This window comes from Chiloscyllium plagiosum, unplaced genomic scaffold (assembly GCF_037043375.1).
Source record: "Chiloscyllium plagiosum isolate Xiang-an unplaced genomic scaffold, Cpla_swu_hap1 HiC_scaffold_1, whole genome shotgun sequence".
NCBI classification, from domain to species: Eukaryota; Metazoa; Chordata; class Chondrichthyes; order Orectolobiformes; family Hemiscylliidae; genus Chiloscyllium; species Chiloscyllium plagiosum.
Window position 1 is genome coordinate 76,944,676 of NW_028270139.1, and position 16,054 is coordinate 76,960,729.

At 40.5% G+C, this 16,054-nt stretch overlaps 1 protein-coding gene across 1 annotated transcript in view; it reads right to left on the minus strand.

The window, feature by feature from the left end:
* The window catches only part of LOC122554981 (phosducin-like protein 2), a 29,314-nt gene that overhangs the window by 8,156 nt on the left and 5,104 nt on the right, over positions 1-16,054 (minus strand). Inside the window, exons 2-4 of the mRNA XM_043700479.1 lie at positions 14,539-14,659; positions 9,331-9,421; positions 4,387-4,530 (exon numbers count right to left, since the gene is read on the minus strand). Of these exons, the coding sequence (XP_043556414.1) occupies positions 4,387-4,530; positions 9,331-9,421; positions 14,539-14,659 (356 nt within the window). The remainder of the gene's footprint in view (positions 1-4,386; positions 4,531-9,330; positions 9,422-14,538; positions 14,660-16,054) is intronic.

A 16,054-nucleotide genomic window follows, 5' to 3' on the forward strand; every position in this document is an offset into this window, starting at 1 on the left:
AAGTACACAGATAGACTCTAAGCAAGAGTAAAGTTAGAGTACTAAGAAAGTAAGCTAAGAGTCATAGATACGTCCCGTGCAGATGCGTGAGATGCGTGCATCCCTGTGTTCAAACTGACCTTGGAACAACATGCAAGTTCTAGGTATTCCTGAGCCCTAAGGTAAATCAGTGAAGGGCTGAAGTGGTGTCTGCAGTGGTCCAAGGGCCCGATGGTATGCCATTACAACTTACATGGATGAAAGAGGATCGTGGTCATGGAACACACAGGATGTCAAAAGGAGCAGTTGCAATGTTGCCAAGACAAGCATTCAGCAAGCTGCATTTGTCAGATACCCATTCACATTTATGTCATCTAGTGTCCAGGTGAGGGAGAGGAGAATTGAGAGTGGCATAGAAATGACGTGATTTTGGGCTTTAATGAGATTCAAATGTGTGGAAATAAAGTAGGTAATGCTCAGTGGCGATAGTTTGAAGTTGCCACTTGAGGGTTGAGAGGAAAATTTGGAAAATCTTTCTTATACTCAGGAATTTGATTTTTGCATTCTCACCATATTTTCCCACTCTTGCCTATTACCCACACCACACCTGAGAGGGGAAAATTTCATCCTGTGTGTCTTGGTTTTCTCTTAAAAGTAAGATTTTTTTCTGTTCTATTATGTTTGCAGCATACATCTACTATCCTCCTCTAGTGACACGTCCCAATAGGTTCCCATTGTGCTTTCTCTTATGATCACATCCTTAATTCTTTTGCTATTGTTCTGTTTCTTCTTTATGACATTCTGTGACAAATGCCTTCTTTGAAATATTTATTATATTGTATGTATTGTATAAGTGAAAGCAATTTTTCTCATCCATATTCATGTGCCTCAGCGTAAAGATGTTATTTATTTTAGTCTTTATTTCACAGGTTACCATTCAATTAATCTCATGAGGTTTCTTTCCAGTTTAGGTTAATTAGTGTCCTCAGTTCAGTGACAAATCTTCAGCACTTGCTTGAAAACAACCAATGCTGGAGATCATAGCAGGTCACAGCATCCATGGGGAGACAGCAGCTCTGTTGAAGAGTCATCTAGACTCGAATGCTGTTTGACCTGCTGTGATCTCGAGCATTGGTTTTTTTCAGTACAGTCTCAACCGGACTCGCCAAATAACACAGTGGCTGCAAGAGAATTGTTCCTTCACTGTTTCTGGTTGAAAATCCTAGAATTCCCTCTCTTAGGGTATAGAGAGTCCACCTACAGCACTTGGACTGCAACGGTTCAAGAAGGCAGCTCCCCAATATCTTCTCAAGAGCAACTATGGATGGGCAATAAATGTTGACCCAGCCAGCGATGCTCATGTCCCAAGAGTGAACAAAAAAAAATACAGCTCACCGGTGAGACCATGTTTTAAGTCCTAACCACTATAATGGTTACCTTACTTAAGAATTCAATGTGTTGGAAACATCTTATAGAAAGTTACCAGGCTTAACTGGAATAGGTGGGTTGTGTTATGAGGAAAAGTTGGACAGGCTAATCTTGGATGTGCTGGAGCTTCAAAGAATAAGAGTGACTTGACTGAAACATATAAAATCCTGTGGATTCTTGACAGGGTGGATATGGAGAGGATGTTTCTTCTTGTGGAAGAATCAAGAACTAAGCGTAACTGTTTAAAAATAAGGGATTGTTCATTTAAGGCAGATGAGGTGAAATTTTTTGGTTTGAGAGTCTTTGAACTCCTAAAAAGGTGGTAGCAGCAGAATCCTTGAATATTTTTAAGACAAAGATGGATTGACTCTTAAGCAAGTGGATGAAGCGTTTTCACAGATAATTGTTAATATGGATTTGAGGTTTTAATCAGAGCAGACTACTTAATGAGGGAGCAGCGCGAGGGCATGAATAACCTTCCCCGCCTTGTTTTTATGCACCAATGACCCACTGGAGTAAAGAAATTTGTCCTAACCTTCATCTTAAGTGGGAGACCCTTATTTTTAAGGCAGTGTTTGATGACAGAGATGTTGGAAACTATGCGTTTCTACGCAGTGACGTCACATGCTCGTGTGACAAGTTAGAGACGTATGCATGATTTTGAACAGGTCTTCTGTGATGGGGAGAGAGTGTGCATAACAGGTGAAGCTCCCCAGAATGAGAAGGGGGAGAGTGGGGAGGGTGGATGAGGGTGGAGTGGGGAAATGGGGATGCTACAAAGTTTAGCTCAGTAAAGAAGCCATTTGGTATGCTTGCCCTTATTGGTCAATGCATTGAGTATCGGAGTTGGCATGTCATTTTGCAGCTGTATAGGATATTGGTTGGGCCATGTTTGGAATACTGCATTCCTGCTATGGGAAGGGTGTTGTGAAACTTGAAAGGTTTCAGAAAAGATTTACAAGAAGGTTGCCAGGGTTGGAGGGCTTGAGCTAAAGGGAGAGGCTAAATAGGCTGGGGTTATTTTCCTTGGATGATCAAAATATGAGGGGTGACCTTATAGAAGTGTCTAAAATCATGAAGGGCATAAATATGGTAAATAGACAAGTTCTTTTCCCCAGGGTAGTGGAGTCCAAACGTAGAGGGCATAGGTTTAGGGTGAGAGGGGAAAGATTTAAAAGAGACCTAAGGGGCAACATTTTCATGCAGAGGGAAGTGCATGTATGGAATGAGCTGCCAGAGAAAGTGATGGAGCCTGGTACAAGTACAACGTTTAAAAGCATCTGGATGGGTACATAAATAGAAAGGGTTTTGAGGGATTATGGGCCAAATGCTGGAAAATGGGACTAGATTAATTTAGCATATCTGGTTGGTATGGATGAGTTGAACCGACGGGTCTGTTCCTGTGCTGTACATTTCTATAACTCTATCTGCAGTAATTTGTTCCTTGGCACCTGAGAGAAGCCTAACCACAAGATGGTGTTCTAAGCAAAATAATACATTTAGTAGCCAAGATTGTTGATTGAACTAATTCCAGCAGTGTGAAACAATCACATTAGCTGGTGGGTTGTTACAGTTGAAAAGAAATACAGAACATATAAAATGTTATTTCATGATGTATGGGCTTAATTAAGCATAGACAAAAATCTAATGTTAAACCAAATTCCTTTTTAATTATATGGATTTCAGATGTTTTTGCTGATATTGTGAGATTGAATCATAAAATTCAATTGTAGAACTTGAAGCCGTTAATTTTTTATGCAAAAGTTAATTACTCGTAATTTGAACTCCTCAATGATGATTTGTCACAAAAATTGGATTTTTATTTTGTTAATCTGGATGCACAAATTTTCATTTTGTACTGCATGTCTTTTGCAAACTGATTAATGTGTTCACATTAAATGCTTTCTTCTATTGAATCAGTGTTTGATGAGGACAATAAACCACTGCCTAGTGTACTGCATTGAGTACCACTAATCCTGAAAACGGGTCATGTTTAGGCTTCCATATCCACTTCGCTATACAAGTTAACATTGAACGACTATATATATCCTAGAGGTGTGTAAACATATTTGGATAAGCAGCAAGATTCATGTGTCACGACTAAAAAATGGACATGTGTAATATTCTAATCAACTTGTTCAGATATGCTATGACACATCTCCAGAGCCAGTGGAACTTACACCTGTGCCTACCTGGCCCAAAAGTAAGGACTCTACCACAACATCCTATGATCATGTATGTCACTTGAATTCTGCACCATAACAGCTCTGTGGGTATTTGCATTACTCCGACCCAATCAGAGCTCTTAGCAGAGCAGACAGGGAAACGTATTGGGTGGGAGGCAAAAATTCATTTCCAAAACTGGATTTAAAGTTTTAGTATTAATTTTTCAGAACCTTCAGGATGGCTTTCTGGTCAGAACCATCTTTTAAATTAACTAGTATTCCAAGAATATGCATTAACAGTGTGCTTGTATCTTCTGTTTGACTCATGAGTATCTCAATGTATACTTTACTGAAAATATTACTTAGTGAAAAATAAATTTAGTAATATTTTTTGGATTTGTAAAGCCTGAGACATTCCTTTTCTAATTCTCTCTCCATAGATTTTTGGCTTAGGTCTTGGTTGTTTTGTGCATTCAGCTCTACTCAATGATTTGATTAATTCCTATAGAACTTTGTAACCAGTCACATGTTTTATATATTTAGATGGCTTCCAGAAACTTCCAAATTAAGGACTTTGTAATATGGACAAAACCAAGACCATTAATTTTGTTCCCTTGGCACTATACTGCAATTTAAAACATTTCAATAATACTAGTAAATTTTCCCGAGTGTAAAAAAAATCCATTGGTAATAAATATGATGCAAGATGCTATGGTCTTAAATATTGATTTTATCATTGCTGCATGTTGAAACACTGAAGTTAATAACACAATTAAAAAGTCTGTTATGTCTGAGAAATGGATTAGCAACATACCCAGGTCTATAAAGGTGAAGTATGACCCATATTTCGTCTCCCGCATAAGTAATTTGCTTTACATACTCATCTCCTTGGAGTTCAGCCAACTCACCAAACTTACTTTTTCTTTGTAAAGCCTGCCATTCTGCCAGACGCTTGCGCCTAAAACACAAACATGAGTCACTTTCAATATGGCACTGGTCTGCTTAAATGTTCGTTTCAAAGATGGCTCTTGAATTCATATCTGTATACCTATCAATCAGAAAACATTGTTACTGTATTTACAATCAGAAATGTCTATGGAAGGAGGATCATTATCCCTTTGTGGCTCCCCAGTGATAACTCCAGACTGAAACTCTTTTCTACAATTCCCTTTCTCTTTTTCCCATATTTTCATTTCTTTCATTCTTCAGGAACTGAATGCTTGAGGTCCCATTGTGCTGCAGTAATTGAAGCACTCATCTATCTTGACATCAAGCCTGAACTAGTTGCAAAAGTTTGAGAGTGATTTTTGTAAAAGGTGCTTACAAGGACTCTGCAGCAATGCCGAGGATGATGTGCCCTTGTAAGATGGACTAGGGCATAGCTAACACATCATAAATACCATTGAGATTTAATTTGTGCCAGAGAAAATGTACACACACTTTTTTGGCTCTGAAAAGTAGTCATTTTTAGCCCAAACCCTCCTACATAGATTAACTCCAGTTCTTTAGGATTTCTGTTAAGGCCCTGCAGGGCAGAATTTGAGTTGCAGAGAAATTTGCCTCAATTTATTGGACTGTCCAATATGCAGCCCACAGGCCAGAATCCAGCCCACCCTGTGCTTCCATCTGGGCCACCACCAATTTTCAAAATACACACAAATGGAAGTGACAGAGTCTGGTAGTAGCTGTTCTTCCAATCACAGACTTTTTCTCTCTTGTGCTTTGCTATTGATTAGCTCACAGTATCTCACAAGCAAACACAGGACAGAAACAGCATAGGAAGGGAGGAGCAGTGAGCAATGATGAGTGGCCACATTCAGCCTTAGCCTTGATATTGGAAGTGATAGTGAGTTTAGATGGAGTGGGGAAAGATTCCTGGATGGAAGAAGCTGCAAGGAAGTGAATGTCTGATTTTCTTTGCTGGTGACAGGAAAAGGCTGCAAATGAGACTGATAGCAACACTACCATACAGCAAGAAGCCCACCCCCTTAACTGAGGACTGCTGACGAGCAAAGCAGGCTTTTTATTTTATAAATGCACTAACTGACATATCAAGACATGGGTGCAAAGTGTCTTTGCAGCAGCCCTTTGATGCTCATTGCTTTGTGCCCTGAAGTACAAATCTATGCGTCCTGAGCAAGGATTGGAGAGGTGGCATGATGGTCATGGGAGTTTGTAAATGTCAGATATCAATATCCATGGATGAGAAATGTATGCAGCTTGTGATGGCTGGCCATCATCTGAGGTACTATTTGGTGCTGGGCATCATGAAGTGATGCACCTGGATCTGTGATGGAAAGAAATGGGGAAGTGAGTTTATCCATAGTCAGGAGCACCCTGGCTTCAAAAGGCAACTGGAAGCTCAGAATCATTTTTGCAGACAGGTGTTTTGCAAAGTGATCATCCAGTTTGTGTTTCATCTCACCAGTGCAGAAGAGGCCACATTATGAGCAATGAATACAGCAGATTAGATTGAGTGAAGTGCAGGTAAATCACTACTTCACCTGGAAGGTCTGGACCCTTGGATCGTGAAGAGGGAGGAAGTAAACAGGCAGGATTTACACCTGCAATTGCAGGGGAAGGTGCCTTGGGGGTGTGGGACTGTGTTGGGAATGGAGGAAGAGTGGACCAGGGTGTTCCAGAGGAAACAGTCCTGTGAAAGGCTGACAAGAGAGGGAAAGGGAATATGTGTCTGGTAGTGACATCTCATTGGAGGTGGCGGAAATGGCGATCTATGATCCTTTGAAGATGGATGCTGGTGAAATGGTAGGTGAGGACCAGGGGGATCCTATTGGCATTTTGAAAGGGAAGAGAAGAGGTAAGGGCACATTTTTACGAGAAAGTATTTTTTGATTATTTTTAACAAAAGTGAAATGAATTTCTAATCCCTCATTGTTCCAAAATTTGGTCTATGACCCTCTGAATGAAAAAGAATTGAGAAGTGGCCCTTCATATGAAAAAGTTAGACATGTATGATATAGTGGATTAAGGAAATGCATTTCATTCTCTTCCCCTTCTGGAAATATCTTTTAGTAAAGAAATGGGTAGAGATGCCGTAATTGTGGGTATGTTTGCCGAGCTGGGAAGATGGTATGCAGACGTTTCGTCCCCTGTCTAGGTGACATCTTCAATGCTTTGGAGCATCCTGTGAAGCGCTGCTATACTATGTCTTCTGGAATTTATTTGGTTCCTTTCCTGTTGCTTCCAGTTGTTCATTGTAGCAGCTGATATGTTGGGTCTTGGTCTATGTGTTTGTTGATGGAATCCATGGATGAGTGCCATGTCTCTAGAAATTCTCTGGCTGTCCTCTGTTCAGCTTGTCCTATGATTGTTGTGTAGCCCCAGGCGAATGTGTGGTCCTTGTCATCTGCGCATATGGCTACTAGGGACAGCTGCTTGTGGCGTTTAGTGGCTAGTTGGTGTCCATGGATGTGGATTGCTAGTTGTCCTATATAATGTTTGTGTCGTCTTTGCATGGAATCATGTAAATTACCTTTGTCTTGAACGTGATGGGTATAGGGTCTTTTGTCCTGATGAGTTGTCTGAGTTTGGCTGTTGGTTTATGGGCTGTCATGAACCCAAGTGGTCGGAGAAGTTTGGCTGTCAGTTCCAAGACATTTTTTTACATAAGGTAGAGTGGTTAGTGTGTATTGTTGTGGCATGTCCTCGCCGCGTTGTTTGTCTGTTAGGCATCTGCTGATGAAGTTGTGGGGAAATCCGTTCTTGGCGAAGACTCTGTAGAGCTGTTCTTCTTCTTCTCTTCACAGGTTGGGAGTGCTGCAGTGTGTCCCTTATGTGTGTTTGGGTGGTTGCTGATGTCGCTCAGGATCTGGTCGGTGCGTGTGGCTTTCCTGTACACTGTTGTGGTGCATTCACCAATCTGTGTTCTTTCTACCTTCACATCTAGGAATGGGAGTTAATTGTTGGTTTCCTCCTCTCTCATAAATCGGTATCTGCAAATAGTTTTGCTGCTCTGCGAATATATTCGGTCTTGTCCATAATAACCATCATTCTGCCTGTATCCGCTAGTACTATGATTATGTTCTTGGCATTTTTGAGTGTTTTTAGGGCATCTCTGTCTTTGGTGTAGAGGTTGTTAGATTTGTGAGTATAGTGTTGATGATCCCATGTTTATTCTCGATTTCAGTTCTTTTAATAATTACAAAAGTGTCGTCCACATATCTGATCCAGAATTTGGATCAGATATGTGGATGACACTTTTGTAATTTGGATCAGATTTGTAGGAGGGCTGTTTGTTCCAGTCTTTGCATCACTGCTTCTGCTATGAGCCCGGAGATGAGTGAGCCCATAGGTGTCCCATTGATCTGTTCATATATTTGGTTGTTGAATGTGAGGTGCGCCGTCATGCACACGTCTAGTAGTTTGATTATGCAGTCCTTGTTTATAGGTTCCCCATCTGTGTCATCTGTTCTGTTTGTCCAGGAGGTTGGCTACTGTCTCTCTGTCTAGAATTTTGTCAACTGAAGTGAACAGTGCCATTGTATTGAAAGAGACCATTGCTTCGTCCTTGCCTATGTTTATGTTTTTGATGTTGTCTAGGGATTCCTGTGATGATTGTATGGATTTTGGATCAGCTGATAAAATGTTTCAGTTTTTGCTGATGTTCTTTTGCCTGTTTCTGTGATGGAGTTCCTGAAAGTGCAACAATGGATCTAAGTGGTATTTCTGGTTTATGTACCTTTGGTAGTCCGTAAAATCTTGGAGTCTAGGTTCTGGTTTCTGGTTTCATTCTTTGTTGGTCAATCCTGGTTATCAGTCCATTTTTTTTTGTTAGTTCCATAATGTATTGATTATTCTATTGGTTAGCTGTGGCATGGGGTCATACTCCCTCTGTCGGTAGGCATTAGTATCTGCAAGTAGTTTCTCTGTTTTCCGAATATATTTGGTCTTATCCATAATAACTGTCATTCTGCCTTTACCTGCTGGTACTATGATTATGTTCCTGTCATTTTTGAGCATTTTTAGGGCTTCTCTCTCTTTGGAGTTGAGGTTGTTAGGCATCTGCCCAGACACATAGACCTAGGCCCAATATACCGACCACTACAACGAACAGCCAGAACTGGCAACCAGAAGCAGCAGGAATGGAACCAAATAAATTCACAAAGACACAGTACAGCAGCGCTTCACAGGACGCTCCAAAGCACTGAAGATGTCACCTAGACAGTGGACAAAATATCTGCAAATCAACTTCCCAGCTCGGCTAACATACCCACAATTACACAAGCACCCGAGCTACAAATCTTTACATGCACCTTGAATGGGTAGAGATGTTGAGAATGTGTGAGCTTTGACAATTACAGCTGTCTACTCCTTAGTCAATGACGTTATTGTTTGAGGCAAGACAAGAGCTTTTCCTTAAAAGGACCCGTGGAATCACAGAACCAGTTCAAGAAGTAGCAGGAACGCATCCTTACCCTCACTGTAGTACTTACTCAGTATTCCCCATATACTTATGGAGAAGAATTTGCAGATGCTGCATTAATTGCATTTGAGTATCTAAGATTTTATATACAGTCTATAATATTTAGTGCATTAATTTCCTACAAAATAATTTCAATTTTTTGTGTATGTATAGAAATATAATTGCTCATCAATTACAATATATCTGAAATTAAAATGTATAAAACTAGGTCTCCACTTTACAATCTGAAGGCAAGTAATACTCAGTGAATCAATTGAAACAGATCCTTCCCATGTGCTATTTTATTGTTGTAGAAAAAGAGTTGTTTGCACTAACCTGTACATTTCAACAGCACGTTCATCCTCCCCATCAAACTCATCCTCTGCTTCTTTTAACTCTGCAAGGTTCATCCGTTCATAGGGTTTAACTGTAAAAAGCAAAAACTTTTGACATTGGACTCAAAATGACTGATGTATTGATGATGCCCAATGTTAGAACTTTGCTCAGTGTCCCTATAACTTTGTCAGAAGCATTACAAGAATCTATGTGTGTGAGCATGCGACAAAAGAATATAAGATCATGAGAAATAGGAACTGGAGAACATCATATGGCCACTCAAGCTGTTCTCCATTCAACTTGATCATGATTGACCATCAACCTCATCTCTCTTTGTCCTCTTCCCATTCTAAATCTCCATTGATAGCCTAAGAAACCAAGATTTGACTATCTCAGCTTTAAATATAATAAAGTATGGAGCATCTACAAGCCTGGGGTAGAGAACTCCCAAGATTATTACCCTTCAGGTGAGAGGTTTCTTCTCATTTCAGCTCTTATTGACCTCTTATTCTGAGTCTGTGGATCAATGTTCTAGAAATCCTATTTGGGAGAAACACTGTATCTTAGCAACTCCTTTGTCTGAACTGCAGAGAATATAAACCACATTTACTCAGCCTGTCATCACTGAATAACAATTTCATCCCACAAACCAATATAGTGAACCTTTGCTGTGCTGCTCCCATTGAAAGTATACCCTCAGTTAAAACTGTACACAGTAGTCCAGGCATGACCCCAACAAAGCATACAATTATATCAAGACTGTCTTATTTTTATACTCTATATCCTGGCAATAAAGTCTAGATTAGAGTGGTGCTGGAAAAGCACAGCAGGTCAGGCAGCATCCAAGGAGCAGGAAAATCAACATTTCGGGCAAAAGCCCTTCATCAGGAAGTTTCACACCTTTTATAATATATTCTCCTTTTCAATGCTTACTACCAAAGCGAACAACCTTACATTCCCCCCCATTATGCTCTGTCCATCTCCTTGTAGCCTATTAAGCTAACGTCTATGGCCCTTTGTCACCTTTTTGAGTTGCCTCTTTGTGTCATTCTCACACAAGCTTACATTCTCCCTTAGCTTTGTACCAATAGCAAAATCAATACATTACTCTCAGTCTCATCATATGAGTCAGGGATAAATTCCTAAGCATTGATCTGCACTGTTCCTTGCCTCACTTCTCAGTTACAATCTGCCAACTTGAAATTGCCCTTTTTATCCCTGTTTGGTGTTTTCTGACTTTTACCAACCTTCTATCCATATTAGTCTGTTATCCCAATTCCATGAGCATTTAGTTTGACAATTAACATTTTGCGTGGTACCGTATTGAATGTCTTTTGGAAATCAAAATGTTTTACACCTCCTAATTCCCCTTTATCTACACCATTATTTACATCCTCAAGAAAATCTAATGAATTTATCAAATAGTGATTCCCTTTTTGTAAATCATGTTGACTCTATCTGATCATGTTATGATTTTCTAAGTGCATTGTTAAGATTTTCAAATAGTATTGGTGGGGAAAAAAATGATTCTGTCAAAACGTTTCATCTTGCACTCATCAAGGCGTTTGCAAGAACTCCAATTCAAGGAAGTAATTAATGGCCAGCAGCACAGGATCTTCCTCTACTTCAGACTGAGTGGTTGCTTCATGTTCGGCAGCCCACTGAGTGCCAGCAGTCTGGGACATTTCTTCCTCTGCAAGCTATGGTGATGTGCCACCAATGTGTTTATCAGAATGCACTCTCAACTTTAATCTATCTAAAATACCCACTAAAGAATCAGTATCTGAGCCAATGGAGGAGGCAGCCTTGTTGATGCTTCCTTGATTGATTTATGTCCTCTTCCTCAGAGGTAGAAGAGGAGATGTTAGCTGGAGAGGCTGGTCTCTTCATGACAGAGGCTGCGTGCAGGATACTTGTGCCTGTAGAAGACAAGCGAGAGAATAATCTGCAAAATAGGGGTAGAATGCTTGCGCATGTTAAGAATATATTTAAAGTAGTGGCAATGAAAGAGTAGTGCAGGACTTGACAACAGTTGTTTGCCGAAACAAAATATAAGCAGTTGTGATCCTCTCCCAGAAAGGCAAGGATTCTGTTTGCTAAGGGAATGAGCAGATGAATGTCGAGTGCCCCATCAGCTCTCTTGGTGATATCTGTCATATTGTGTGTATTTTTATACTGGAATGAGACAAAGGCAGGGATTGAATGAGATTAATATGCCTGGCACACCTGTTAGTGTTGCTGCAATTGGTGAAAGCTGTCCCAAGTGAGTGAATAGGATATGTAGATGGCAGGAAGGGTTAGTAGCTTGGAGCTCGGGTGATTGAGGGAAGATGTTGCATTCAACACTGGGCGTGGGATACCAAGAGCCTTGGTGGGAGGTATGTGCAGTGGCAAAGTTAGTGAATCTGAGAAAAAATAGTGCATTTACCACTTTAGAGCACAGAAAATCATTCATCTTCTTCTGTATTACTTTGGGTCATGCTGCTGGGACTGATGTCATGCTTTTTACTGATGGTCCTGAGGACAGCCTTCCAGTCTACCACCCCTCCTACCAGAACTTCCAAGTTCTCATCAGCAAAGCAGGATGCCGGTTTACCTTTATTGACTATCTCTGTTGCAATTTTTCACATGATGAAACTGTAAAGTCCATTTTCTGGCCAACAGGGTTTGACCTGGTTCATAGCTGGTCTGTAAAGATGGATCTAGCATCGGAGAACTCAGAAGGCCCTAACAACAGTGAGAAATTCTGACATTGGAAAGTGCATGATTGTACGAGAGCGGTGCCATGGAGACATTGTGCACGCTTAATGAGCTGAGCATTGTAAGATTGTGCGAGGATATTTGTTAGAGCTCCAGGAGAGAAACCCTCCATGAACCTCCCTGAAATTGACACTTTGATCTTTTGAACAATTTTCCGAACAAATAGGTTTTGGAACAAGGAGTAAACTTTGAAACAGTGATTTGAAACAATATTACACTTAAAGTGTCCAAAGTGAAGTGGAGCAGTCACATGGGTGGGCAGTGGAAGAGGAAATGCATTTTTTTATTTAATCATGGGATACAAATATCACTGACAAAACTCGTATTTCTTGCTCATCCCTAAGTACTGTTGAGAAGGTGGTCTTCTTGAACCGCTGCAGTCCCTCAGGAAAGGACTTTTCACAAGCAGTTTTATATAGTATAGTGTCTTGCACTTTTCAGAGTGCAGTTAAATGTGACTCAGATTGCTATAGGTCTGGAGTCAATAAACTAGACTAATACAGGCTGCATTTGACATTTCTAAAGCGCAGTAGTGATCTACAGTAGCTGAGCTTTTACAACAATCAATGATAATTTCATGGTCACTGTTGCTGGGACTAGCTTTCAATTCCAAATCTGTCACTTCAATAAATTAACTTGATTAAATGGTAGGTTTTGAACCAGTGTCCTGCTCGGGCTTGGGTCCCTAAATCACTAGGCCCAGTGACATTACAAATATGCCACTTTTGCTTCTTTTAAGGGCCATCCAACTAATGGCCAGCAGGCATGGGAGCCAATCCAGCAGTGTGAGCAGTTCTTGATATTTGAGAAGCAGATGCTGTAATTCAAGGGGAGGCAGCTCACAGCAGTTTGGTAGTGCAAGTCAAAGGCTCTGAAAGGGAGGCCACACAGAGCTGGAGGAGATGAAATCCAATGTTACTTGCAGACTTCACCTGTTAGGTTTTCAAAATTCCCTAATTCTGCATAGGTGAGATCCATCTCGGATAGGCCTATTAGTCTCCATAGCTCTGATATATTCATCGAGTTAGTGCAGCCTACAGCTTTTCTTACAGGCATTTCATTCAATCTCATCCTCCAGCTAATTCAAATGTTGTTCCTTGCAAGGGTTACCATCTGTAGCAATACTGGCTTGTTGCTGAGCTCTCATCTCTTTAGCTCTGTCAAAGCTCTGGAGCTCCATTCTTTACATGTGCCCATAGAAAATTCTGAAAAAGTCTGGAAAATATCTGTGACTTGGGTCTCAAAGAGGATCAATTTGCCTACCTGCAGCCGATAATTATGGTCTACACCTGGCAATACAGGTAGCTCTAGTAAGCTTTCAACAATGGCCAAACCTTAAAAGCTTTCAGCCCAAGTGCTCTCCTGTCATTTTGCCAGGCTACCCATCTCCTTCTGTCCATTGTTCTGGGTGCAAAATAATTCTCCTTCCAGAGTACAGGTTTTAAACAACCATGGCATTATAGTTAAGATGCTAATGAGCTGGTTACGATTAGCAATTGCTCATTTGCCAGCAAATGTGTCATAAAGTTTTTGAGTCCTTTCTGGTAATGAACTACAAAAGGAAATAAGGCACACAGAGATGCAGGAATATGCCAGGCATAGAAAAGCATCCTGAAGAGAACAAAAAAATAATCCATGGATGTGTGGAAGCCTTGTATGCTTATAAATTTGAATTATTACACACAGACAATTGTGACTGAAACCAGTGATCCTATTTTTAACTTGTCCAGCCCCTGAGAGTGGAGAAAACAGCTCAGGCTGAAGTATCATCAGATTATGAGCAAAGATTAGCATTTAGACAAAGTACACGTGATGTGAAAGATTTACTTAGCGTCCCATCATTCTTTTTTGTAATAGGTATGTATAAGTAGCATGTTTAAAAGCAATGGTAGAAATGCATTAACACTGCATTTAAGACTGGAAGGGTTTGGTTAGAAATCTGAATTAGTTACTCAAAGTTGAGGGATTCTGAGATCTCAGTGATATGAGGATTCAAATAAAAGATGTCAGAACTCACAGGAAATGAAGTGAGAGAAGAAGTGGTTAAGCCAAAGCTACAGATTTAAATATGGAAGGAAAACTTATCTAGATTCTAAAGAATAGATTACATTTTGCTTTGCCAGGCTTTTGAAAAAAAATTAAGTAGCAGAAAAAGAATTAAGTAGCATTACATGCCGATAGCTTGTTTTGTTTTAGTTTATTTTTATTTCTTTTGCGTAATAAATTTCTGTTTTATTGTGAAAGCTAGATCTGCAACTTGGCACGTTATGTTTAAGTGAAATTCTTCTACATCAAATTAATAAAAACAAAATATGATCAATCAAGCCAGATTTGATTCTGGGATTTGACTTGTTTATTAGTGACATCAGCTGAGATCATAACGTCCTTATCTCAATTATTAAAACATACTGCTTTCAAGTGCACCTTTAGACAAAATTAAACTTTTACCTTTAGCTTCTTCCTTTAAACGCAAGACTATTTCTTCAACCTCATCCCTTGGTTTTTCTTTTGGAGGAATAATGCCAAAACTTCGTAAGGCATCATTCCATTCTGTATCTTCATTGGGATCCTAGAGCAAAAGTAAACTAAATTATAGGGGTTTTGTTTTGTTTTAAAATTGTTAATAGTAATACTTGTCAGACCAAGTTTACATTTTTCTATGAAGTGGACACTAAACAATCACTTGTAAGTAATTCTCTTCTACTAGGACCAACGGAGGAAGGCAAACCACTAGATTATACCAACCTTGTCTGAGATTGCCATCTAGATCAGTATAGTCTTAGTTATCAGGAGGAATACCCGGCAATGTAGGAGGAAGGTCAATGGCTTTTCACAGCTTAAGCGCTCATGTCTCTATATGTCTACTTTTGCAACAGCATCCACCTCCCTCCAAGGCTCATGCTCTACCACTGTCTCTATTACCTGCAACATCTTTCCTCACTCCCTGTTACCCATTCTAACCCCTGACACCACTAACACTGCATGTACTGCGCACTGTGTACTCACTCACTTGGGACGCCTCCCTACCTGCACCAACAGAAAATGCTTTGCCATGCTCTTGTATCTCCTTCAATGCCTGCCTTTCTCTCATTGTAAGGAGAAAAGAGCTCACAATAGGGCAGAGAGAGTTAAGACGGGTGGTGAGCTATCTGGCATTTAGCTCCTCACCCCTTTCGTGGGCATGTTGACTCTATCTGTCAAGTGGCTGACTGACTGGCAAGTGACTGGTATCGGGGGCTGTCCTTGATGTACTGTGCCAAGTCCTCAGCAAAGACTATCTCCCTTTACTGAGGGCTGCTCATAATCATGACAAGCTTCCTAGTTTTGAGGCTGCACTAAAGAAGACAGCAATGTAGTGTCCCTACCTCTGAGCCAGGAGGTTTGGGTTTAGGACCCACCTGCTTTAGAGCTGTGTAAGAACACCTCCGAATAGGTTAATTAGATCATATCTACTGCAGTGGTAAAAAAGTAAGGTTAGACAATGCAAGACTGGGATGCTGTAGACATCCAGGTTGGCTCAGAGTGAGTGAGTGAGTGCTATAAAAGCAAAGGGATGCCTGGAGATGTGGCATGGTCCAGTCTACAAGCTGGGCCCATGGCCTGTGTGCACAGTTTCCTTGCATTAGCATTATAATGATTATTGCCACAGCAACCCAAGATACAGCGTTGAAGAACAAGAGCATTTTGTAAGTGGACCAGAGAGGAGGGTTCTTAGAGACTTGCAAAAGTCTGATGCCAAAGTCCATGAACGTAGGGTGCATGTGGCTGGTGCCCATGGAACATCCCTGAAATGTTGATGCCAGTGTCCAAATGGAGCTTCTTTGGACCAAACAGCTTGCTCACATCATCCTTTCCTCCGAGATGCATTTCATGATTTGGCAATGAGTCAAGAACTAACAGCTCAATTTGGAAACCTACATGATATGTAATATTGTATGACAGCATTGTAATGCTATTTTCACAT